The sequence below is a fragment of the Ylistrum balloti genome, unplaced genomic scaffold, assembly GCF_031769215.1.
Source record: "Ylistrum balloti isolate Yb309-2 unplaced genomic scaffold, AGI_CSIRO_Ybal_v1 Utg369938, whole genome shotgun sequence".
In the NCBI taxonomy this organism is placed as follows: Eukaryota; Metazoa; Mollusca; class Bivalvia; order Pectinida; family Pectinidae; genus Ylistrum; species Ylistrum balloti.
Genome location: NW_026782047.1, coordinates 1091938 through 1119308, shown reverse-complemented (window position 1 = coordinate 1119308; position 27371 = coordinate 1091938). Strand labels below are relative to the sequence as shown.

Sequence of the window (27371 nt, the reverse complement as noted above, 5' to 3'; positions counted from 1 at the left end):
CTATTAAGCAGTTGAAAATAAAGTCAATCGGCGATATTTCTATAACAGAAAAAATGAGCAATTCTTGTATTAATAATATCAAATGAAAATGTATTCCAAAATGCATCATAACTTGTCATATGACATATCTTAGCGTCGTTTTTTAAAATTAATTATGGCGTATCTGATTTGCTTCTTTACCTCCTTTTGACAATGAACTCTCCGAAATCAGTATTACTACGCACTATACTCTCGAAGTACACCCCTTCTTTTTCTCTACGTGATATATAGTACATCACATTTACGTAAAATTTGGACCGTGAACAGTAATACTTACGAGTGACACTTGTGTAGGCAATGTTTCTTATGTCTTTCAGAGCCGCCAAGAATGTTTAGGGTGTATGTCGGTAATTTGAACCCGGAGGTCGATGAAGGAACGCTGCGTGGCCTGTTCGAAGAACGAGGAGTACAGACAGGCAACATATTGGTGAAGAGAAAATACGCGTTTGTCGACTGTCCAGACAAGGATAACGTCGATAGGGCCATTGAAAGTTTAAACGGTATGTCTTCTATCTTTTTTGTGATCGTTGTCACAATACACATATTGCTTTTTCGACAAACACTCAAAATACCAGCGTGCCGCCAGGAAAGCACATGGTTATCGTATTCAAAATGGCCGGTGCATGGATCAACTGCACCGGTATCATTGGCCAATTCTGGCAGATAATGGTATAAATAACTTTGCAAAACATAACATTTTATGCGCATTTTTTTCTGGTGATACTATCCAGAATATGCAACAATTTTAGCAAGGGAATTAAATCTGATTGTATGTGTTTTTGCTTCCAACGATCACGCCCCTGTGTGCCGGTGGAATGTACCGACAAGATGCTTGTTTGACCTCGAAGATGCCGAAAGAATAATTCAGACATGTCGTTGTGTTGCACTCGTGGCGTTAATGTGTACACTTATTCACAAGTGATAGCATTTTTATCCTTTGGAAATTACTACTGGCTTCGTTTCCTTTCTTTTTGTGTGTCTATTGCAGACACGTTACTTTATATGGGAGAAAGAAAACCATGCTTTAGTCAAGATGAATGAAATATTAACTTACCTCGTTTTGAAAATGGGTCAAATGAAATAAACAATGCCATTGACACGTGTGTATTTTTCGTCTACAATTCTCTCGTGAACAATTGACCACATTAGATTCATACATTGCAAGAGAAAAGTAGTACATTCTGGTTTTTGCATAATTAATCATATGCATGTTGATAGGTCATGCATGTTATTAATGAACCCTTGATCATGACCGTTTTTATTGTATGACAATGACTAATATAGTATCGCCATACTTAGGAATGATTTCCAAAATATTCATATGTACTCCATGGGGGAAAATTAATGGTAATTCCTACATACTAAAAGTGGCTTCACTTTACTTTAAAATAGGTTATAAAAAGTTGACATATTGATATATCAGGTTGGTTGTTCAGTAATTTGTTTGTCAGAAAAGCAGTTCAATTTCTCGGGTTTCGAAAGGGTAGTATTAAAGGTTGAATGCACTGGTGTGCCAGTGTGCTTGAACGCTCGGGTCCTAATCTGTTTATAATGAATAGCTAATTATCAGCTTATTTTTCTATTTTTTTATATTAGCTATCTCAGGGGTTTTTTTTGAGACAAGAGTAATGTGTATAATTTCCAGCATATTTCAGTCATTTTAGGAATCAAGATGGTAAAAGAAAATTAAATGTGAAAATATTGGCTATCTTGTTTCCTTTTTGGGACCAATGACCCCTTGATGACCTACATCTTAACCCCTGCTTTCAGAATTTGTAACAAGTGATGTGCGCATATATTATAAGAAATACAAAATTTAATACTTTACAAATTGTAGTTACATTATGTAATACTCTGAAGCTATATTTTGAACCCATTAAGTAATAGTGCATAGCACATATAATCTGGTACACTGTAGATACCTTTGTTTATATTGTAAAAGGATTTAGTATTGTTCAGGCTATTTTCACAAATTTTTGATCAGTTAAGTGTTTTACATTTTCTGTTGTGTATTATGATTGATTTTTAAAAGAAAATTAATGCTGGTTTGAATCTACATTGGACTTGCTTCAGTTTCCCCAAAGAGGAGAGTAGTTTTACTAGCACGACACAATCTGGACATAGGACAAACACTTTTTAATCCAATGTGACCATTGAAAACATACTGACATATCAAACCATGCTTTTATTCTTTTTGTTTCTATGATGTTTCAGGATACAATTTAATGGGCTCCAACATGCAGGTGGAACCATCAATGTCGCGTAGAAGGTGCGTAGGAAGTTCGCAAAATCCTTTGTTTTGCTACACCATGTTCCAGTGAAAAATCTGCCAGTGCTAACCTCTGTCAATAGTTCTTGCTACATCCTAGGCTTATACATTGTCAATGAATTTAGTTTCATTCAGTCTTATTAGCGTTTTAAGTAATTAATTTCGTTTTCAATGTGTTTGTGATGCATAATTACTGCACACGATTAAATTACACCGTGGTTTCCCACAGAAGGTCCAACAAGCTTCAAGTCAAAAACCTGCCACACCTATCCAGAGATGAGTTGGAGAGTTTTCTTGGAAGTTTTGCCAATTTAGAGAAGGTTGAACAAGGTTTGTATAAGATGTCAAAATTTCCCATTTTACCTTGTAAATATACATCTTCTTACTTCAAATGAAGTTAATTACTAACAAATTTTTCAACGGAAGGAAAGCAGGGTTCACGAAGAATACCTTGCTTAAAAGTGTTTGACTTTATGGGTTCTCATTTATACACAGCAAAGGGTTTTTACCTTCAAATTTCATCTTGTACCCTCTACTGTCTAGATTTTGTATCTGCAAAAGGCACAAAAACATTACAAATTGATCATTTTACCTTGAATTTTGAGCTTATGTAGTTAATAAAAGAAAAAGCAAAACTGCCAAATTGTAAAAGCTCTTATGGAAGTTTCAAAATGTGAATCCAGTGAATTAAATATATACTCATTCTCTTGAATTGATCACCAGTCACTAATGGGTATAATGTTAAGTTCATTCATTCTATGCATTTTTAGCTGAATTAACCATACAAAAATTGACACTGGGACCAGACTCCCAACACTTCCAACTAGCATAAAGATTTTATGAACCGATAGCCTAACAGGCCTAACCTAGCAATATAAATCAAAATCTTTACAAGTGATGAAAATATAGGAGTGTGGCATAAATGATTTAGGATATTGACTGAATTGCAATGTTCTGTTTGTAGCTGGAGCTGAAGGTCTTGTCTATGTACAATACAGCAATGCAGATGAAGCACAAATGTAAGCAACAGAAATTTTCAACATGATTTGTTTGTATTTAAAAAAGTCCATTGCCAATCATTCATTATTTACCAAAAAAACCCGGAAAATTCAGATTGACACTGTATAGTGATCATGTTTATTTTCTTTCCATACCTTTATTAACACGTGTCTAGCAAAATTTTCTGGTTGTTGCTTTGTGATGCTTTAGTATTTACTTGTATCTTTTCTCTTTTGCAGAGCATATAATCACATCAACGGTTATGATTGGAGTGGTACAGTATTAAAAGTAAGTGGCCACAGCAAATATGTTATTTCGCAGACTATTGTGATCGTAAAATGAAACTCGATATCAATTTAATGGCTGTCAAACACAAAATAAGTTGTTGTTGAATTTAAAACAGATATTAAATAGTCATGAAGAACTAAAATATCTGACTTGCAACAGAACTCAAGTAGTTTAATGTTTTGGCTGAAGAATTTTAATGTTTCTCTGCTTGCTACAAAATATCAAACCAGTCCAAGGCTAGTGGGCATTGGTTGTTGCGTTTAGGTTTTTGAAAATCTGGCAGTCTCGGGCAATGGAGTGGTCCAGTGGATTTTTCATCCCTGCATCAGTGACCGATTTTTAAAAAAATTTTTTACACTCGTTGGAGAAGGGGGCTATTATGTTACCACCATTGAAAACGGGGAATGGGGCATATAGTGTTATCCTCGCAGCTGTGTGTCCAACTGGATTTGGTACCCGCATCATAACTTTAGTTTGCCTCAATGGAACTAAATAATATTTCGCATGTTTGTTGAAATATGAAAAATGTAAACCAAGTTCGATTTTCACTAAGTTCTGGCAATTTCTACCAGAGTTATTCTCTATATACTTTGTTTTCTCTATTAAAATTATGCATAATTAAGTTCCTCATTGCAATCCATTAAAAATCAGGTTTCAGCGCATCAATTTCTAAAAGGTTTTCAAAAATTAAACATAACTAGTCTTTATATTTCAAATTTAGAAAGTTGACATCAAATACAATGGCTTATGTGTATTGTGTATTTAAAAGTGAATTGTATTTTTCAGGCCGACTTTGCCAGTAACAGAACCCGTAAAACATTACGAGAACCAAATATGTCTAACTCAGGTGGTGGTGGAGGAGGCAGTGGTGGTGGCAACGGTGGCGGCCCTAACCGTCAAGTAGAGATGCCACTACGGTAAACAAATTATAGCAATTTGATAGTGTTAATTAATAAGAATGAAATTTTATATTGTTAAGAGACGTCCAACTAATAAACAGATAAATGTTAACATTGAAATTATTATTCAGAAATTACTTAGGCGAATTGAAGGATGAAAATATTTAAAATGGTAAGTGACTGTTGCGGTCTTTTAAAGACCTAATCCGTCACAAAAGTTACTAGAGTTAAGTAAAAAAAATTTGCATTTCATCAAATGTTTTAAGCAAAAAGTATTTCATTTTTTGTGGAAATCATGAGAATACAGTCTGTTTAAGTATTTATCTTTTATTTTATCTATTCTTGATAGCAATTCATTTTTTGATAATAGCTAAGAGAGAATCTAATGGGAATAGCCATTTTTAGAGTATATCAACGAGTTTCTTTGTAGTTTGTGGTAGACTTGGGTTTAAAAAATTCAGAAGGGAATAATTGTCTTACTGAAGAAGTTTTCATTCAGAAGATGAATTATTGTGCACAATTCAAGTTCATTTCGATCTGGAAAAAGGAAATGAAGAGAGGTAGCACCAACATTTACAAACTATGATATAGAATTTATAATGTAATGTTCATTTGGGATAAGGGGCGATCTTGAAAGAAGGAATACAAAATGAATAATTCATCTTTTTATTTTCAGTATACTTGTAGGCAGTGAATTTATCGGTGCCATTATTGGTAAACAGGGACAAACAATTCACAACATTACCTCACAAACCAAAGCAAGGTAGGTAACTCGAAATGAAAAATAAATATTCTAGGTATGAAGACAAGTGAACATTAATTCTGCTAGCTTAGAGCAATGGGTCAGCAATTCTTTCATCAATGCAAATAAGATAGGTCATCCTAGGCAAAATTAATAGAAAAAGGAAAAATGAAGAAATCATTTTCAATTGGCCCCTTCCTTGATTACTCCTGCATTACATTTCTACACATCCAAAGTCCAAATTCTGATGTCACAACAATAATGGACTCTCTGAACATCACGCTTAGGATTAACAGATGGATGTTGAGAGTATTGTGTAGTAAAATTTCTCACTAGTGAGTGATTTCCGTCATTTCAGAGTGGATATTCACCGCAGGGATGGTCAAGCAGTATCAACTGAAACTGTAAGTACAATAAAGTGCTTTGTACACCTTTTTCTACCCAATTTTTTACCTGTATGTTTCAAAATTGCTTATTCAGGACTTGGTTATGATGATTGGATACGTGTGGAGCAGTTTCACTGGAATGACAAAAGTATTACCGCCCCAGTCTGATGCCTTAACTACTGAATAAGCATTGAATTTATAAAATATAATCAGATATTGTGTCTCTTTTGAACATTGAATGTTGTTTAGGAGGTTGAAATCAAAGTTATTGTGTTTTTGAGCAGAATTATTTTTGTGTTGCTGTCCTAGGTTTCACCTTTTTCCTGAAATTCTAAAATACATTTTCATAACATTTTGTTTACAATAACTCCCATATCAATCATTGATATTGAAGTTTGATATGCTGATGTTATTGAACTTTTTGAAGTTGACTAGTGAAATTTAAAGCTGTATTAAGTAAATTATGTTTTGTAGCCAATCACAATAAAGGGCAGTCCAGAGAGCTGCTCAGAAGCCTGTAAAGAAATGATGACAATAGTTCAAACAGAAGCCCAGAAATACAACAAAGGGTAAATTTAGTAACTTCATTTGTAGGGTAATTATTATGCTTTTGTTGAACCGGTTACCTCACTTCTTACACCAAGAAAATCGTATTAAAGTTGAAATAGAGAATCACTTTGAGGAATGGAATTTCGTTTGATGATGTTTTGGTCACTCAAATTTTTCAGTGGTTAAAATTCCTGCATGTTGCATTCTTGACATTCCTTTACAATTGATACCATTGTCTGTGTATTATAAAAGAAAATACACATCAATTTACTAGATGGTACAAAAATAATATCGGTCTCTCTGGTAGAACATAAACCAGAACCAGCCCATAAGACCTGGAAAACTTTTTGAAATTTGCAACACTTTTCTCTTTTTTTGCAGTGATTACCCATTCAAAATTCTATGTCCAAATCATTTATGTGGGCGCATCATTGGAAAACAAGGCAATGTCATTAAAAACTTCATGGACAAGACAAACACACATATAGTTGTATCCAGGTATGTACATATGTCTCAAATGATATCCCAGTATAATTCTCTGTTGACAGAAAACTGATTATCCATAAGAAGAGGAAAAAATATTAATAGGATAATCACATAGTCATGGGAAATATTGAGCTTGTTGATATTTAGTTGTGAAGAAAGAAGGGAAACACTGTTGACATGAAGTTTAAGAGAAAATCAGAGTTAAATGTTGATATTGAAATGATGATTGGAAGAAGGAACAGTGTCACTGTACTGACTGTCAACCAACCGCCCCAGTCTGATCTTGAATTGAAACAAGAGAAAAACTGTCTTAGATTGGGAAATTCTGATTGCTATGTCATGAAATTAATAGTGTTTTATCTTCTGTATAGATACTGTATTTGAAACTTAACAAAATTGTCTAGAAAAAATAGAAGTACTGGGCTGTTCTTTTATTGCAAGAAGCTAAAAAATCCTACCCCAGAGCATGAGGAGTTCAGTTGAATATTTGATTGGGGGATGTAGTGAACAATTTGCCGGGTTGTTATCAATTATTGTGATTGATGCTGATTTAATCAGGTGCGAGATATTTTCTTTCTTTGTCTACATTTAAAATTTTTGGGAAGCAAATGATCTGCCTATCTCAAATCATCATTGTCGCACCAGTAATCTTATTTCTGTAAGAATCTCTATAAAACTTTATATCTCATGTATTAACTTATGTCAGTTCATAACATCCAAAACAAATCTCAGATTAAGGTTAAGGTCACAATTACTGTATATAAAAACCTTGTCTGATATTGATTCTAATTTACAAGGAGTGGGGCATTATGTCTTACATTTTCTTTTTAATATTTGTACTAATGTATATTTACAAGTGGATTTTTGAAATCCCCTATCATAATTCTGTGGCTAAAACCATATACCCAGTATATTTGTGCTTTTTCTTCACTGTCGCTTGAATTTCTAGTTTCACTCAATTTCTATTAGATTCCTTCTAACAATAAAAAGAATTGTCTTTATTTTAAAGTCACACATCTAACAATGAAAGTAGACTAGCCACTTAAAAGTATTTTAATTCAGTATGTATGGAAATTCTGCTTGCTTTAAATTGCTTTCTGGTATTGTTTGTTTTCCCTTTTTAAAAAGAAAGTAAAAACTCACAATTGCAGTATAACAAAAAAAAAACATTTTTGTCTTCCAGTGCCGGAGGTGGCCAGGGGTAAGATTTAGATTTTGACAAAAAAAATAATGTTTTTCTTGCTTACCTTATTTCTTTAAAAAATGAAGTAGAATCATTTGGCTCTAACTGTGCAAGTTCAGATACCCCTGATCAACTTCCTTCAAATTGATACATTTTATAAAGCAGAAAGTTTAATTGAATTGAACATAATCATCTTTTCAGTAGTTGAAATATCAGAGCTGACAAAAAAGAAATAAAGTTCCCGAACCTGTTACTGGGTATATGACTTAAGCTATAGGTATAGAGGATAATTTTTAGTAAATGATGATTGGATGATGGAACAGTTAAGCTGTGATGACATTACTACTGCCGCCCCAGTCTGATGCTATCTGCATATAAATTACTTTCCTCATGTAAAAGTAAAGTGCTGAAATATCTGTTTAATGTGTCAATTAATTTTGCTCTTTTAAAAAGTCAGGACATCAGTTTGACTTCTTGAAACTGAAATTGTTTGAACTTGTAGTGTGGCTGATGCAAATAACATGTATGTGGATCGGGTTGTGACCGTAACTGGATCAGTCGAAAATGCAAGTCAAGCAGAGAGCCTGTTGTCAGAGAAAATGAGAAGGTGTTTCGATCAAGATCAGCATGGATATATGGTAAAAGATGCTTAGGATGTTGTATATGAATATTTCTCCTATACCGGAGTTTAAAAAGGTGTATAGATACCTGTAATGCGGGAGAAACTTTACATAAAAGGATTACCAAACTGACAAGAAATTTTGTTTCTTTGCAACCAGATATGCTCCGACAGTTTGGCACATTTTCTTAACTATTATTTAGTTGAAACAGGGAGCTGTAATTATATTTTTATTATTGTCCACCTGATTTCAAACTTGATCAAAAATGTTGAAAATTTATTATTCACAGTACTTAATCTGACAGCATTCCACAGGCAAAGATTACTTGAATAATTAGGAATAATTGACTTCACCCTATTTCATTCTGAAAAAAAATGACTGCATGTTTAATGTAAAGCTTTTGTTGTCCCCTCTTGAGAAATGTTAGGGAAGAGGATAAAGGGATGTTCCCGTATGTAACACTGATCATTGTCGGAACTCTAGCAGCTAGATGCAGAAAACATGGACAATTGCTTTTCTAATCAAACCATGGAAATATGTAACATGGTGGTATGGATATCTAAACCAACCAGGTGCATTTTTGGTACAAAAACTTCTGGTTTAAGTCCTATTGAAACATTCTTCTCTCTCTTGGGAAGACAAAGTTTTGGGGTTGAAAGTGATAATGCTGTATTTATTTTACAAAATTCTCTTTGCAATGTTTTACAATGCATCAACACTTTAATATAACAACATTATATCCATGGTATTAAGATAATATTTGAGGTTGTTGGAGAGGAGAGAGACATCAATTTTTGGGTATTTTGCATTTTGCTTGAAAATAACCATACTAAAAAAGGAGAAGTGAGATATAGTTCATTTAATTTATGTAGAAATTCTTTGTCGGCAATCCAGCAGCGCACTTCCTTGAAGAATTTTTATCAAACTTCCCTTGCTCCATCATTTTCTATCATCTTCATTGCACATCACTCATTGTTGAATTGCAAGGGGACTTACATTGCTTGCAGTGCCATGTTTGTTTTGTGCTTGTAATAAGCTTTTAATGTGCAAACATTTTGGTGATGACATGAATGCTATAATCTCCTTGGAAAGGGGAGTCTGTGAGAACATTTATGAAATAACTGACGAAGTTCAGTATACTAGAATAGTGATATACTGTTGTATTTCATGATGCCGGATCAATTTCTTCATTTAAAGTTCAAGTGAAGTTGTTTTTACATCATTTTTTGTTGAAAGCCATGCAGAGTTTTTTGTAATTCTAGAATTGAAAGTTTATTGATGACTTGAATTCTTGCAGGGACAGATCAGCATGTTTGGTGGGATGCCCCCCATGGCTCCAGGAATGATGCCAGGTTTCAGTAATTACCAAGGAGTAAGGCCACCTTTTGGACACTACCCACCGCCCATGGTAAATTTCCAAAATTACCCTTCCTTGTTCTTAATCTCAATCCTACCAAGAACATAAATATATACACGCCATATTTTCCAGGTTATAAGATTCACTGGTATGCAAGTCTTGGAGTCAGTTTTTAGCTATTTTTTCCCTTTCCTACGAAGTAGTAACCATTAAGTAGACCAAAGTTTGTTGATACAAGAGACAATGGAGGGCAATTTATCAAGATCGTCAATTCAATGAAACATTGAAGAAAGATTGCAAATTCATTATGTACAGATAATCCTTTATTTTGTTGATGTATTTCAGGAACAGTTAAATAGAAAATATCAAACTTGTTTGTCTTCGATGTCTGTACTATTAGGTATTAAGGAAGGCCCTTGCATGCTGACCAAATTCTTACAGTCCACATTATTTCTTGTAAGTTATAAGAAGCCATTTATATCCTAAACAAGTGTGGCAATTCTAGAATTTGACCTATAATCTGATTACCTTTTGATCCCAAGATGCAAAAGGCAATTGAAAGCTCCTGCTGTGGCTTCAAAGTAGCCATGAAAGTCCAGAAGATATTATTGTGGTTCATATTTTAAGATATGATTAATTAAATCTACAAGAATGTTATTTTTATTTAAATCTTCAAATCATCTTTTATTTGATTGCAAATGATGATTCTAGATGATCTGTTTCACAAACATGAGACGGGCAGGTACTCAGTACCGTCTTGTACTGGTATGCTTCCTTTTTCATTTTCTCTAATACACCTTTGCGCTACCAAAACTGCATATATATTAATAATTGGCCAGGTACTGCCAACAGCATATCTATATATCTATGATTTGCACACTGACCTTAGTTAGACTGAAATAGTAACCCAGGAATCCTCTCTCCTCAATTAAGAATGGATCGGCACAAACCGATTTACTCTGATCAGCTGAATGAGTTTCCTTTTTGATTTATTGTGACTTGCATCTACCTTAGGAACTTGAGAGCTTTCATGTTTTTATCAGAAGGCCAGCAAGATGGCATCCCCTGTTGCAATTTAGTGACCTTGATATTAATGTGGAAATACATTATTGATTTTAAAGGGACTAAATGGTTAGGTTTCCTAACTTTTTTCCCATGAGTTTGGTTTTGGGCAAGCATTGTAATATTTAAAATTAGATTTTTCACAAAATTATATTACTTTTTTAGAAAAAAAATTATGAAGATTATCAGCTTTTAAGTTACACTGGTCAACACTCTTTGATGTGTATCTTTGTTGTGCATGCTCAAAGACATTGTTTATACTCTGCAAACAATAATGATATCAATAAGTGTTGGGTCGCTCCTATTTTAATCAGTTTTTTTTTTATGTTTGATTAAAATGGTTATGGATTTATAACTTTCAAATATCGTAACAGAAAGTGCACAACTTTTTAATAGATATTTAAATGTTATGATACTTTTAATCAGTAATGAAATAAAAATCTACCTATTCAGTCTCTTTAATAGTTCTGTTGAAAGTGAAAACTTGATTGAGAGATGGGGAATACAGGATTGACTAGATCATACAGAAGTTGTAATAGGGTTCCTAAAGATCAGATGGTGATTTGTCACATACTTCTCGAAATGCTGTTATTGTTATGTTATTGATGTGGTTCCCTGTGTAACACAATTTATAGTAATTGAACCTTTGTGTTAAGGTTACCTGTGTATAAAGACCACTTTTCTCTGCTTCCTTGAGTATCATGTATAGCCAGGTTGATATTAATAGCTTGTTCAATTGAATTGAATGATTGAGTTTGCAAGTTTACAGCTTTGAACAAGAAGGCATTCAATTAAAAATAAAAGATATCCCTTGGAAAGCGTTAAAATCGTTGCTGAACGTGTACCTGGACAACTTACTTTTTCTGTTGACTGAATGAAAACTATTGATATTGTAGCAACAAGAAGGTTACTACCCTGGAGGGATGGGATATGGAGGCAATGCACCTATGCCACCACCAGAACTAGAGGTGACCTACCTATATGTTCCTGAGAATACTGTTGGATCTATCATTGGAAGCAAGGGTGCCAATATAAAGGATATCAGTAAATCAACAGGAGCAAGAGTGAAGGTACCCAGTTTTGGATGTGGAGTACAGTATGTTGGCATGTGGCAAAATAAAGGAGTAGTTTGATTGTGAAATGGTAAAAATTGGACAATAGCTTAAAAAGAAACAATAGATCTAAGACAATGATGATCTTTTTTTTTAAACTCTTTAATTCAAAATTTCTTACTCTTTTTCATGTTAAGCATCAAGAAGAGCATTACTCTTTGTTTTTACTTTTTAAATGTTTCTAACCAAGCTCTGTAAGGACAAGTTCTTCTATATCTAGCCCACCTCGAAGGCAGATTGTTGGGAGATTTTCAGAGTGAAGCGATCAATATAATTTTTTTTTACAAAGACCTTTTTCGTCATGAAAAAAAGATGTCACAGTGTTGTGAATGTTATTGCTCTTTCAGATTATCCAGCCAAATGCAAAGGAGTCCAATGGTGAGAGGAATGGGCAAAATATCCAAGAGAGGCGTTGTATTATCACAGGTTCTCCAGAGGCCCAGTTTCAGGTAGAACATAAAATTGTTGGATTTCTGATTATCCATCAGTGATGTCTGAATTGGTGGAATTGGATGAAATGAGAGATGAAAACATTATGAAGCATAAAAAATTTGTTTAAATTGTATCTATTACAAACAAATTAAGATTTTCTATTTAAACTGTATATAAGATTAAGCATATATGATATGATGAGCATTACGAGTTCAAAATTCAGATTTATAAAATTCGCAAGATTTGTGTGGTAAATGATGATTGGAAATGTGGAACAGTTTCACTGTTATGACAGTAATACAACCGCCCCAGTCTGAAGCCATATTTTTCATTCCAAATGTGAATAATTCAGCCATATTGGTAAAATGCACACTGCTTTTGACTTTTTCTGGGGATGCCTTTTCAACTTAAGCAGCTATTTCATGATACTGAGCAAAATCTTACATTGAAGCTATTTGAAAATTTGTTGAAATGTGTTAGATTTGTTGGATCAGATTTTGAATCTTACTCAGAAACTCTTAGCCAAGACATCAATTGTATATTGTGCAGGGTTTTCAATAATTTTGTTAGTAGTAGGCTGTGTAGTGAAAGTAGGAGGCTGGCCTGCCAGTCACTAGAACTTTGTACCTGGTGTATGGGTTCACCTACGCGAGATAGTGTGGTGATGGAAGACTAAGTCTAAGACCAAGTCATGTTGCTGATAACCTTCTTATAAGTAAAAAAACCAATACAACAAAGTCTTCATTTTTATAAAAAAAAAAAAATTCTGTTCATTGCTGCAATATTTTTATTGTAAAAGTATTTCAGACAGAATTTTAGTGACAAGCAGATATCCTGATCAGGGTTTGGATAACAATGGTTTATGATGATTGGAACTTTGGAACAGTTTGACTGTGTTGACAATATTACTACCGCCCCAGTCTGAAGCCAGAATATCTTCCTGTAAATACTTGCATGCAAATGATATTGCTCAAGTTATGAATGTGTCTTTGATTTAGGAATTTGACTAGTGTTAGTTATTTGATATATATAGAATGTATGTCTAGAGGAAATTGGCTGTGACACTGGAATTGGTTCTTTAGTGTGTATTTTGTATGCTGAACATATTTGTAGTGTTTAATGATGTGTTAAAGAAAAATATTTTCATGGAATGAATCTACAAGAAAAATGTATATCATTTCAAAGTAATTTAAAACATTTCAATAAGGAAAGGGCTCTGGGGTCTGATGCAATTCAAATTCAGAGTGTTTCCAATACACTAAGAAAATATTCATCAAACTATTGTGTGATGAGGTATGATAACTGGAATCATGGAACAATTTGACTGTAGTTACAAGAAAACTTGCACCCTCAGTTTGAAGTCAGATCATGTAATAATCCTATACATTATTTTATAGTGACTTTATCCGAAATGAGTTTATATTTCAGGGTTTTAAGGTGTAGCTATTCAGATTCTATAGCAAATTATTGATAGTCTATAGTTGGGTTGTGGAGAGACCTGTCGTGATATTATACTTGTTCATCTGGTCAGCCCCCTGATGTGTATGATGGTATTATTCTGCATTGTTTATCTCGGCCAAGATCTAGCAGCAGTATTTGTTGTTGTAGGCACATTTCCAGATTTTCGACCGCATCAAGAAGGAAGGAGGTTTCTCTAGAATGGAGGATGTTCACCTGAGATCAGAAGTCATGGTACCAAAAGGCATGATAGGACGAATCATAGGAAAAGGAGGCCAAAATGTAAGTTATACATACTACTTCAGTTATTTGAGGGATCCAAGGTGTTGAGCCAGAATTTAAGGTTTTGCAGATCTTGTTCTTGAACTTTGGTGTCTTGCTAAAACAGTAAATGATACCAGTGGAAGGTCAGCTTGGTTAGTGAACCAAGCCACTGCATGGTAAGGATCCTTTAAGAGGTGGTTACCTGATCATTAAAAACCCGAAGTTACAAAGTTCTATAGCTGTACACTATTAAACAGCAATAATGAATGAAGTAATAGTTGGCCAACAGATCTGTAAACTAGATCAAGTTGACACTTCTATAACTTAATATGATCATATGTAAGTTAACAAATTACATTTGCTTGAGGTTAGTCTCTAGAAATGATACAACAGTTTACTTTCAATGACATCCTTTCATTTATGATATCATAATGCTAGACATTATAAAACAGTATTCTTTGATATCAATTTAAATTTATTGTTACATAACAAATAATGGATTTTCAGCCATTTAATTATGTACCTTTTGTCCACAGGTCCGTGAAATACAGAGAGTAAGTGGTGCTATTGTTAACCTGCCAGAACTTAACAATCAAAATCCCTCAGAAGATGGAGAGGTACCCGTCTCCATCATTGGTCATTTCCAAGCCATGCAGGCAGCCCAGAGACGTGTACGGCAGCTAGTATCCAACTCATCAATTCCACCTAAACGCAGGCCTAGTCAGCGTGAGCAGAATGGCAAACAACAGATGTAGAGCTGCTCACAAGTGAACTTTGACCCCAAGGGCCATTTAGGGTCAGGACATGAGATGCGTAACACCAGAACAAGTTGGCTGCGAAATGATAAAATTCTTTCCTTCCTTTTATCTTGATCTTAAAACAATGTCCTTTAAGCTGCTCTCATTCTCTCCCAGTGTTTCGTGTCAGTTAACTGACATGGTTAACCAAAACGTCCTTTGTTATGTCAAAGGCATCAAAATAATTCACTGCATTCTATTAGATCTTTTCTTGCTCAGAATTGAGTAGGTATTTCGTGTGACCAACTTGGAGGTTTGCGGTAGGATGAGAGAGATATATTTATTATACCTAGTGTATTTAAGTTGGAACAAATTTTAGACCATTGTTGATGTTTTCAAATATGCTATGGTCTTTTTTTGTAATAAAATTTATTTTTGATACTTGTTGAGGATTTTTTGTTAGAATTTTTATGACCTGTTTAATATGGGCATTTTTATTTGTCCGATTAATATTATTAAAGAGGAAAATAGTAAAAAAAAAATAACAAAAACTGAACCACTTCCAGCAATTAAGCAAATTCTAAATCAGGTCACAAAAAAAGTTTTGCCCGCATATTGATTGTTCATTATGTATTTTAAGTGTCTGCTTGACTTCTTCGCTCACAAATATTTTATCGGAGAGTGTGATGTGAAGTTAATGTGAATGGTAACTTAGCGTTGCTTCTCTCCGCCTGTTGTTATATTGTTCTCAGTGCTATAAATACTCGTTGGGAGCGAGGCAGCCAGGCACACACTCTTGGAAAGTGGACAAAATGGAAATGGGCATACAATTAACTGTAATGAACTTACATGCTGCAAATATAGGTCCTCCTCAACTTGTAATTTAACATGTAACAAATTTCTTTCTCTGATAGCAGATTTTTGTCTTATGATTTAAAGGGCAGGGATTACAAAATGGATGTTTGTGATAACTTTTGAAGTCCCCCGCTATTATATAAATCAAAGAGCAGGGACAAGTAATGAAAATCGTTTCCCCTTCTGCAAGGTATTTCCTCCAAGTAATTTCAACTTAATTCAAAAGATGGCAGTACCATTTTGATGCCTTTTCTTGAAAGGTTCAAATAGACGACATGCAAGTACACTGCATCGTTAAAGGATACTTGTCATCACCTGGTCCTAATATCACGGGAGATAATGTGGACACTTTACAATTACATCAAAATGTGGAAAGATTTAATAGCAAAAATTCATTGTTATTTTTTTTTTTTTTTTCGTTACTACCAACATGTATGTGTTGTCAATACTGTCATTGACATCTTGTGTAAAAACTATGATCTATATATATAGTTATACATTGAAGCATTTTGTATCTAGCAGGTTTTTTTTCCTTTTAGTTATTGAATAAATTTTTTTGCAACTGATATGTGCCGAAGAAAGTAATGAATATTGAATGATGTTAAATGTTGAACAATTGGTGATTCAAATTTGGGTAAGAAAAAAAGAAAATTACTAAAAAAAAAAAAAAATAATAATCAGCATACATTTAACTTTTTGTTTTCACAGTTTTGTGTTTGAAATCTTCAAGAGTCAAGTCAATGTTGAAGTTCACTGTTTTTGACCATTTATGGTAGTTGGGTTATAAAATATTGTGCTAGTTTTCATTCAGAGTGTTGTCGATAATACCTGTTTCATTTTAGTATGGATATTACACAATTGCAAAGAGCCAAGTCTTGGACGCTGTGTACTCGTATAAATATTATCTTGTACTTTTTTTTAGACTTTTTCCTAAAACAATTTGCCCCCATACACCCTTTTATTATACACTGTATAGCAAGATGCATTTTATGTTGTACTTTTTTTTCCTTTGACAAATCCTGAATATGATCAGCTGATGATGAGTAGCGATAAAATACCAAATGAACTTCACCACAAAATGCCCGTTAATTTTCGCACCATTGTGACTGCTCTGGTGTGGCCAGTACTGTTTAACCTATATATAACCAATTTGCTGAGTCAGTCACGAAATGTGAGGTACGAAAGTTCCGGGCATTCACAGAGCAGCATTCAGACTTGGTGTTTCTACAATATAGACGGCCAGACCGGGCATACAGTTCATGTCAACTACCTCATTACCCACGAGGATTGATTTGTGTAAGGCATTAGCATTTTACCACTGTAGATTGTATGTGTTTGTGATGTTCAAGACTTGGCTCGCCTCGCCAGCTTTTGACAGGGCATTTCTTTGTTGATGACGTAATATGCAATGTAGACATTTGTCAATCATATAACCTTTTATGACTGTAGTTTCTGCTTAGTATGAAATATGGAAAATACCAATAGATTTTTTTTCCATCACTATACACAAATATTGTCAAATGTATAGTTTAACTTTTTTTGAGAACTTTTTTGAGTTGATCTGTTTCATTATACAGACTGGTACATAGAAAGCAGTATTGCATGTGATGTATCCATCTTCAGTTCTCGTTTTCTTTTCTCCTGTGCCGAGACATTTTGTGTACATGATGATGATGATGATGATGATGAGTTAATCTTCGTATCTTATACCAACATGATGACGACAGGGATGACTGTTGACCTCAACAACAGAATTAACTTCACTATCTGCTAATTGATACTGATACAATGTAGGCCCGGTATACACCGTGTACCGGTGTGTGGGAAGTATGACCAGCACGCTGTAGCAGACTGACTGACAGGGACAGAATACCTAGTAGGATCAACACTGCTGTATCTGTTCTTGTCAATTTGCAATATAACTTCTGTTTGTCTCCCTTTTCTACCAGGAAGATTAAAAGTATTCTAGTTTATGCCTTGTTTTTGTTGTATTTTCCCCCTCGCAATACTTTCTAAATATTTTGTACATTTTGACATATTGTGGTTTGCAGGAATTGCTATCTCAAGTATCATAACTGGGTCATTTCTTTTATAAATGCTTACCCTATTTTCAGGGTTATAAACCACAACCCCATCCAATGAGCAGCATCTTTGACCCTGAAAATACGGTACATATCAAAAAAGTTTACTGTCAGTTGCTGTATATTGTTGCAACTAAATACATCTTGCTCAAACCACTGCATTATAACAAAGTTACATAAGCATTAGTGCTTAATTCTGCTACAGATTGATAAAAGTACCTGCCATGTTCATTTTTATAAGTAAATACTCTAAAGATTTATAATGTACAGATGTCCATTACTTTGCACTGAACAGAACTGATGTATATAAAGGGAGATAAGTCCAAATCACAGGAAATTGTCATCGTGTTGATAAAATATTAAAACCATATTGGAATATACTGGTCCCCTTTTTAACCCACAATCATCAGATGATTGGCTTTCATTAGATGGTGCATGGATGGTCATCGGTCTGTCCATAAACAATTTTTGTTATCGCTTTTTCTTGAAAAGTAAGTAAATTTAATATGTAGGTTCCCTTTGGTCTCTAGTTGTGCCCCTTTAATTTTGGGACTGATCAGAAAAACAAAATGGCCAAAAGGCAGCCATTTTGGATTTTGACTTTGCAAGTTTGTTATTGCCATATCTTGAGAACTACTGAATAGGTACAAAAATTCTGAGCATAATGGATTTGTGTTTGTCATTCAGAAAGAAGCCTTTAAAAGTGGAAACGTGCACCAAGTTCATATTCAGCTTTTGAAAGTATACTTCATAATAGAAAAGTAATGGCCATGCCAAATTTTACAACCTTGATGTTTAACCTCCTACATTGTTGGAAAAACCACTGACCAGACTCCGAAACTTGCTCTAAGGAAACCTTTGTCACTCATGAATCTTTGGCATTTTAGAACCCGTGCAAATGACTTTTGGTCGGAGATTTTCCTACACCTCAATTGGGTGCAAGTTTGGTGACATTGCACTAAGCAAGATCTGACATTGTCAACCATTAGGATAGTTAGGCAGATCAGCAAATAGATGGGCATCGAAATGTGGAACATTCAAAGTTCGAAGAGTCAAACCCCAGTATTTCTGCCAATTTAAAGTTCCATAAAGGACATGCAAACAAAGGCTAAGTTTAGAGAAAATCATTCCCAAATAGTAACACTGCCACCACCAAATGCTGTTGTGCCCAGAATGTGATTCTAATGGTATGCCAAACACAGACCCTGCTGTCTTGAAGACTAAGTAAAAAGCATCTTTCATCAAACCAGTAGACTCTTCGCCCAGATTTGTCCAGTGGTCACATGCCCATTGCAGTCTTGCGTGTTTGTGCCGGTCACAGAGCGCGTAGTCACCTGTTGTTCACACAATTGATGGTATACTTTTGTGAACATTAACTTTCCACTGCTCTATGTGCCTGAAGACATTATTGAACAGGGCTTGCCTTGCACATGTACACAAAAGTCTATCTTCTCTATCTGTATTCTTTGGCACAGAGACTTGGTTTCAAGATTTTTGAGTAATATATGACATTCCTTGATCAGTCCGCAATTTAATTTTTAACATGATCACAAAAGAGAGTCAGAATCTCCAAGGATCAGCATTCAGGCAATGTTTTATATAGTTTATACCAACACCATAGTTATAAATTGATGGAACACTTTCTACTAACTTGCATATGTGCCTGTGCTCGTAAACCAAAGTAAAAAAAATGAAAAATGAAAAAGTAAATTCTCACGAGGTTGGTTAGAATAAAAGACATACAACCACAAGAAAAGAGAGATTCCACTCCGTGGTGGCATTTGTAAATATGCTGGAGAGAAAAGTTGTTAAGGAAAATTGATGGAAATACTTTGTTACATTATATAATTGCCTCGACACATATGCAAGTTAGAACAAAAGGGTGAAAGGAAATCAGTTCTATCTTTTATGCTGAAATTGATTGTCCCTACCTTATAACGAAGTGTATAAATTAACTAAAGACAAAGTCAGCTGAAATTGATTGTCCTTACCTTATAGCCAAGTGTATAAATTAACTAAAGACAAAGTCAGCTGAAATTGATTGCCCCTACCTTATAGCCAAGTGTATAAATTAACTAAAGACAAAGTCAGCTGAAATTGATTGTCCCTACCTTATAGCGAAGTGTATAAATTAACTAAAGACAAAGTCAGCTGAAATTGATTGTCCCTACCTGTCCTAGCCAAGTGTATAAATTAACTAAAGACAAAGTCAGCTGAAATTGATTGTCCCTACCTGTCCTAGCCAAGTGTATAAATTAACTAAAGACAAAGTCAGCTGAAATTGATTGTCCCTACCTGTCCTAGCCAAGTGTATAAATTAACTAAACACAAAGTCAGCTGAAATTGATTGTCCCTACCTGTCCTAGCCAAGTGTATAAATTAACTAAACACAAAGTCAGCTGAAATTGATTGTCCCTACCTTATAGCGAAGTGTATAAATTAATTAAAGACAAAGTCAGCTGAAATTGATTGTCCTTACCTTATAGCCAAGTGTATAAATTAACTAAAGACAAAGTCAGCTGAAATTGATTGTCCCTACCTTATAGCCAAGTGTATAAATTAACTAAAGACAAAGTCAGCTGAAATTGATTGTCCCTACCTTATAGCGAAGTGTATAAATTAACTAAAGACAAAGTCAGCTGAAATTGATTGTCCCTACCTTATAGCGAAGTGTATAAATTAATTAAAGACAAAGTCAGCTGAAATTGATTGTCCTTACCTTATAGCCAAGTGTATAAATTAACTAAAGACAAAGTCAGCTGAAATTGATTGTCCCTACCTTATAGCCAAGTGTATAAATTAACTAAAGACAAAGTCAGCTGAAATTGATTGTCCCTACCTTAGAGCGAAGTGTATAAATTAACTAAAGACAAAGTCAGCTGAAATTGATTGTCCCTACCTGTCCTAGCCAAGTGTATAAATTAACTAAAGACAAAGTCAGCTGAAATTGATTGTCCCTACCTTATAGCGAAGTGTATAAATTAATTAAAGACAAAGTCAGCTGAAATTGATTGTCCTTACCTTATAGCCAAGTGTATAAATTAACTAAAGACAAAGTCAGCTGAAATTGATTGTCCCTACCTTAGAGCGAAGTGTATAAATTAACTAAAGACAAAGTCAGCTGAAATTGATTGTCCCTACCTGTCCTAGCCAAGTGTATAAATTAACTAAAGACAAAGTCAGCTGAAATTGATTGTCCCTACCTTATAGCGAAGTGTATAAATTAATTAAAGACAAAGTCAGCTGAAATTGATTGTCCCTACCTGTCCTAGCCAAGTGTATAAATTAACTAAAGACAAAGTCAGCTGAAATTGATTGTCCCTACCTTAGAGCGAAGTGTATAAATTAACTAAAGACAAAGTCAGCTGAAATTGATTGTCCCTACCTTAGAGCGAAGTGTATAAATTAACTAAAGACAAAGTCAGCTGAAATTGATTGTCCCTACCTGTCCTAGCCAAGTGTATAAATTAACTAAAGACAAAGTCAGCTGAAATTGATTGTCCCTACCTTATAGCGAAGTGTATAAATTAATTAAAGACAAAGTCAGCTGAAATTGATTGTCCCTACCTGTCCTAGCCAAGTGTATAAATTAACTAAAGACAAAGTCAGCTGAAATTGATTGTCCCTACCTTATAGCCAAGTGTATAAATTAACTAAACACAAAGTCAGCTGAAATTGATTGTCCCTACCTGTCCTAGCCAAGTGTATAAATTAACTAAAGACAAAGTCAGCTGAAATTGATTGTCCCTACCTTATAGCCAAGTGTATAAATTAACTAAACACAAAGTCAGCTGAAATTGATTGTCCCTACCTGTCCTAGCCAAGTGTATAAATTAACTAAAGACAAAGTCAGCTGAAATTGATTGTCCCTACCTGTCCTAGCCAAGTGTATAAATTAACTAAACACAAAGTCAGCTGAAATTGATTGTCCCTACCTGTCCTAGCCAAGTGTATAAATTAACTAAACACAAAGTCAGCTGAAATTGATTGTCCCTACCTGTCCTAGCCAAGTGTATAAATTAACTAAAGACAAAGTCAGCTGAAATTGATTGTCCCTACCTTAGAGCGAAGTGTATAAATTAACTAAAGACAAAGTCAGCTGAAATTGATTGTCCTTACCTTATAGCCAAGTGTATAAATTAACTAAAGACAAAGTCAGCTGAAATTGATTGTCCCTACCTGTCCTAGCCAAGTGTATAAATTAACTAAACACAAAGTCAGCTGAAATTGATTGTCCCTACCTGTCCTAGCCAAGTGTATAAATTAACTAAAGACAAAGTCAGCTGAAATTGATTGTCCCTACCTGTCCTAGCCAAGTGTATAAATTAACTAAAGACAAAGTCAGCTGAAATTGATTGTCCCTACCTTAGAGCGAAGTGTATAAATTAACTAAAGACAAAGTCAGCTGAAATTCTGTATTTTATTTTTAATCGTAATTTGAACAAATAAGAGTATGGACATTTTAATTTGTTCAACAACCATAACACAATTTTAATTATGAGACATGATTTTGGCTCACATCATAAACATGAACTTTTACATATCGCATTATCACAGAACGTATGACATTTGCATACTTCTAAATAATATCTTTATCTGTACCAAGAATGCCATTTGAGTTTAAGTCTTACCTGTAGTTAGAGAAAAAAACTTTCGAAATTTATTATTGACTTTATAAAAGGTTACTCAAATTGTTTGGCTAATAAAGAAGGCAAATATCATTGTTTTCAAAAAAAAAGATTTTTGTACAAATATTCATTTGTTCCCATTTGAAAAGTTGCAGTCTAAAAATACAAGTGCTGCAGGGACACAGGATCTGGATTGCACAATAAGGAAAATGTCTCCACAGATCTGACTTGGCTGTCATTCCTCAGTTAAATTCCACTTGCATATTGATGCCACAAACACTATAGAAATGAAAAGAGCAAAAAAAAAAAAAAAAAATCCTTTAAAGTATTTACACCTACAGAGCTGTTGTAACTCTGGTATGTACTGAAGCTGCAATACACCACTACACCAGAGAGATCTTTGTAGCTTGATGAATTAAGTGTATGACTCAGGTCCCAGGTTTGAATCCTAGCCGAGGCAATGAAGTAGGTAATGACCACATCCACATTGGTGTCCATGTTGGGACTCAGAAATACTATTAAGCCTATATCTCACTAGCATTGTTGTAAACCCCGAAAACTCCAGGATGAGTTCTCTTTTGGAGAGAAAGTACGTGACCCTAGTAAATGCTAGCTGCAATATACAGCTAGGACAGACAGATCTTCTTAGCTCAACAGGTTGAAAGCAAGACTAGTAAGTCAGTGGTCCCAGGAATTCCAAGCAGAGGCATTGAAATAAATTATGACCTCTGCTATAGTATTATTAAATATCTCAAAAGAAATTTCAGAAAATGGTTTTCCTTGTGTGAAGACCAAAATACAATTCCAGTAAACAAATAATTTTGGGTGAAGAATGACCTTTAGATTACAGATATAAATTTTATGGGCATGCCAAGATACGTGAGGTTGATAATATAATTATGTAATATAAGGGGGAGGGGCTTGATCTTTATGATTTTCACATAAAACATGTGCCTTTCTTCTTTGAACCTCTTCATATATTTACTAATTGATTTATCTAGTGTTTGACCATTTTTTTCTTTCACCCTTCAATATCATTACTGCATTTGCTCTAATTCTCCAACATCACAAACTATCAACAAAATTGAACAACATTGAGCATATAGTTATGGTAAATATAAAAGCATGGAACTAAAACGTTTGGAATGGTGTAATAAATGTGTTCACTAATGTAAAAAGGATGCAAAAGCATGATAATTCCATTCCGGAATCAGAACCGGTAAAAGACATTATATACTAACAAAGCAGTTAATAAAAAAATCATTTAAAATCTACATTGTGAGTTAAAAGTACATGTATAGCTATAGGTTTTGTTTGATACTGTTTTATAAGGGACATGGTTAATGGATATTTTATAGAAATTCCTTCATAACATAATGTTTTACTATAGGACTATTTATTATTGTAATTCAGACTAGCAGTGTCCAAAAAAAAAAAAAAAAAATTTTCAAAGAACGAAAAAACTTTATAACTTGAAAGCTATCCTAAAAGTTACCCTTGAGCAATAAAAGACAGAAAGAAATGAAAAAGAAAATAAAATCCTCGGATTGAAAGTGACCAGACACATATTTTCACATTCTTTTCATCATTTACAACAATTTCAAATAATTGTACAAGAAAAGGAAAAGGAATGCAAAATACTGAGCTTTTTTTTCTTTTTTTTTCAATGAAGTAAATGAGGTTAAGTTGGTCAATGTGCCCAAGAATATAATCTCACATTTTGAAGCAAAAAAACATTGAATTGAACCTCGTCACCACTTTCTACAGCATGACTATATTACATTCAAATAAGCATAATCATTTTAAAATGATGTACATAACATAACAAATATATGGCATTTAATAGACAATGGCAGCAAAACTCCTACACAGACATAAACCTCTCATAGTCATTAAATCTGTTTTCAATTAAAACAAAACAATGATAAAATTTTAACAATAGATAACAAGATTTGATACATTATAACAATGAATTAATAGTCTCCTCATCAAATTTTTCTTGATCGTCATAATCATTTTGTGATGATAAATATATGACAAGTCTACTAATTAAAATTGGAAATCTTACTACAGGTACCATCGGAAAGAATACAGATGTATATGACAAAAACTCTAAACCCAAAGGTCTCTATTTAACCTTAAGTACATGAGATAGACATTCCAAACCCAATGATACATGTGTATCAGCTGTGTAACTAGAAATTAATTAGCAGAATCGTCAATGATATTCCAACTAGTATTTTTATCCTTGATTTTAAAAAATACTACTGGAACAGCGAAGTCATGTAGTGAATATCAAACAGCCAAACTGATTTAAGTACACATGTCCTAAACAAGAAATCCCAGATGGATCTTGGCACCCACCATGGTTTGATCATTACCAGTTCTTTCATAATTTTACATTTTCCATTCTTTCTTTTTCTGTCAAAGTCTAGCATGGCTGCCGGCCAGACATTTTGTTTTCTGAAGAACACAATACATGATAAGTAACCAAGGGGAACCTACATCAAAAATTTGATAATTTCAATAAACAGCACTAACAAATTATAACTTGAAATAAAAAATGGCCACCTGATTGCCATATTGTATTTTTGATTAGTCCCAAAATGGACAATACAAGGGACCAAGAGGAATCTACATCTGGTATGTCTCAAGATTGTGATACCAAGAACAGTTTATAAAATGACGGATGAAGGGCAATTTGAATAGCTCATCCTCTGATGAGGGTTGGCTAAATAATGCCACAGATTTTGTTTTAAATTTTGAAGACTTCTTGTTGTGGAACATTGATAATTCCATACAATCATTAATCAATGATAACATGATTATATATTATATACAATAAAGAATATGAGATCAACATTAATTCAAACAAACTACCCGTCTATAGTAGCTTACAGCACTATCATCTCCAACCACCTCCCCTATAACAAATCTCTGCCATCCGTGTCCTGATAACCAAGAACAGTAATGATTTCTCCCTAAAACCAATATCACATCAACTGATTTTAGACTAATGATGATGAAATAAACATGAAAATAACTTATACATATAATATTGCAAAATATCCACAGCAATGAGATATTTTAATCCATGTGATATCAATTTCAGCCCAAAATAATAAATGAAATAATCGTCACAGTTTTTTGTGTGGTTCAGTGATGGTGCTATATCTACCTCTATTAAACACATAGAAATTTACTATTTCCCTTTCGTCATTTAAATAGTATAAATGGTTTAACCATCATTATATCAGGATATTAAGGAATATCAACAAAATCATAGTATCACTTTACATTTAGAAAATATTCTTCACTAAGGATAATTTATTCAATGTTTCACATTTCAAAAGGAGAAGACTTTACTCCAAATATTTGGAAAAGAACAGATGTGATTTGAAAAATTTTAAAAAATCTAAATTCCAGAAGAAAATTAGTATATTCTTTAAAGACAGGAATTTTCAGTAAGAAAATAAGTTGTTGCTATTTCAATTGATTTTGTTTATAAACCACACTGATATTAAATTATTACATGTATAAATAAAAATCTGCTCTATGCCATTTTTATTTTCTGTTTCAAATGTTGAAAAAGCTAAGGAAAAAGCTAATACATTTTGTGTGTATCACAGATAATGAATTTCAGTATAGGAAACCATATTCAGTAAAAAGAAATGAACCCAGAGTAAAAATCCTGTAAAATTAATTATTTTCGTGCGGTTTTTATTTTCATTTAATTTGTTGATACTCTTATCTATGCATTTGTATTTCCAGTGTCAAGAAGATGACGAAAAAAAAAGAATTGTCATAAAATTTATCACTAAATTGTAGTGGATTTCGTGAGTAAATTTATCCACAAAATCAATTGCCAAGAAAAATGCAGATTTTTCAAACCAGATCAAGGAATTTGAACCCAATGAAAATAGAAGCATATCATTTTAATGTACTTAAATATTAATTCCTAGGTTTTGTAATAAGCGCATCTCCTAATCTTTTTTAAAAGTTATACATGTTTAATATTCAACAAGGGTTTACTGAAATACAGTTAATATATCTATCACATGATATCGAGAAGAAAAATTGATACACAACTGACTGGGAATGTGAATGTATACCAGTAATATTAACATTTAATGACAAAATGTTACAAAGACACAAAATTTCCTTATCTCATTGGGAAAACTATGAGTTCATATAACAAACTAAAGCAATGTTGTCAAAATGAACATTGTGAAATATTGGATGAAGACATTTCAGATATTTATTAATCTAAGTCTTAGTGAACTTTTTCATTGAAAAATTAGGAAAGCTTAGATTTCTCAGCATATCATGTATTTAACAAAGATCTTAATTTTTTTCCTCAACATACTATGGTCAGATAATGTTTAACATTTCATACAAGCTGGAGAAAATTAAATTCACATCAGCATTTACAAATATTATTTAAATTCAAATATTGTTATGTATTTTATGACTAACAAAATCTGCTTTCTACATATCCTTTGTTTTTGAAAATTTTGAAAAGTGATACTTACGAATGCAATCATAAATCTTTATATTTTACAAAAATCCAAAACAAAATTGATTGTAAACTTGAATTGGCAATTCGAAAAAAACTTGAATTTTGGGGAAACAGCATCTTTGTTTACAATGTTGTCTAAGCACCTTGTGTTATCCTTGAACAATGTTGTAATGAAATATTTATTGCAATATTTATCAAAATAGTAAAAGTTACACAACTACTTTTTTCTTTTCAACACATAATATAAATTTCTAATCTATCAATTTCCCTGATACAGCAGTTTTGATAAAAGACTGATTGTAAAACAAAAAAATTTGCAATATTTTGGCATTTACAATACATTATGTATCATTCTAAGACTATTGATCAGCATATAACAATGAAGGACTTTTTATTTGCAGCAGAA

General features: G+C 33.4%; 1 protein-coding gene across 4 annotated transcripts; it reads left to right on the top strand.

Moving 5' to 3' along the window:
• The first annotated feature begins 280 nt into the window (after positions 1-280).
• On the top strand, positions 281-17710 carry LOC132547187 (insulin-like growth factor 2 mRNA-binding protein 2). 4 transcript variants are annotated; one of them, XM_060210944.1, is made up of 17 exons: positions 281-539; positions 2254-2308; positions 2541-2638; positions 3273-3327; positions 3547-3595; positions 4382-4512; positions 5171-5257; positions 5595-5640; positions 6097-6191; positions 6553-6669; positions 7841-7858; positions 8343-8478; positions 9758-9868; positions 11776-11949; positions 12339-12440; positions 14032-14163; positions 14682-17710. In XM_060210944.1, the coding sequence occupies exons 1-17, from the start codon at positions 368-370 to the stop codon at positions 14898-14900; spliced, it is 1797 nt and encodes a 598-aa protein (XP_060066927.1). In that variant the 5' UTR covers positions 281-367; the 3' UTR covers positions 14901-17710. The 4 variants fall into 4 exon arrangements, with proteins under 4 accessions (XP_060066927.1, XP_060066926.1, XP_060066929.1 ...); XM_060210943.1 differs by having other exon boundaries at positions 2538-2638; XM_060210946.1 differs by lacking the exon at positions 7841-7858.
• The last annotated feature ends 9661 nt before the right edge of the window (positions 17711-27371 follow it).

Coding starts and splice junctions, on each gene's coding strand:
- LOC132547187 (XM_060210943.1), top strand. CDS start 368: ATGTTTAGGGTGTATGTCGGTAATTTGAACCCGGAGGTCGATGAAGGA. Junction 6,192..6,552: donor GCCCAGAAATACAACAAAGG/GTAAATTTAGTA, acceptor CTTTTTTTGCAG/TGATTACCCATTCAAAATTC. Junction 12,441..14,031: donor CTCCAGAGGCCCAGTTTCAG/GTAGAACATAAA, acceptor TTGTTGTTGTAG/GCACATTTCCAGATTTTCGA.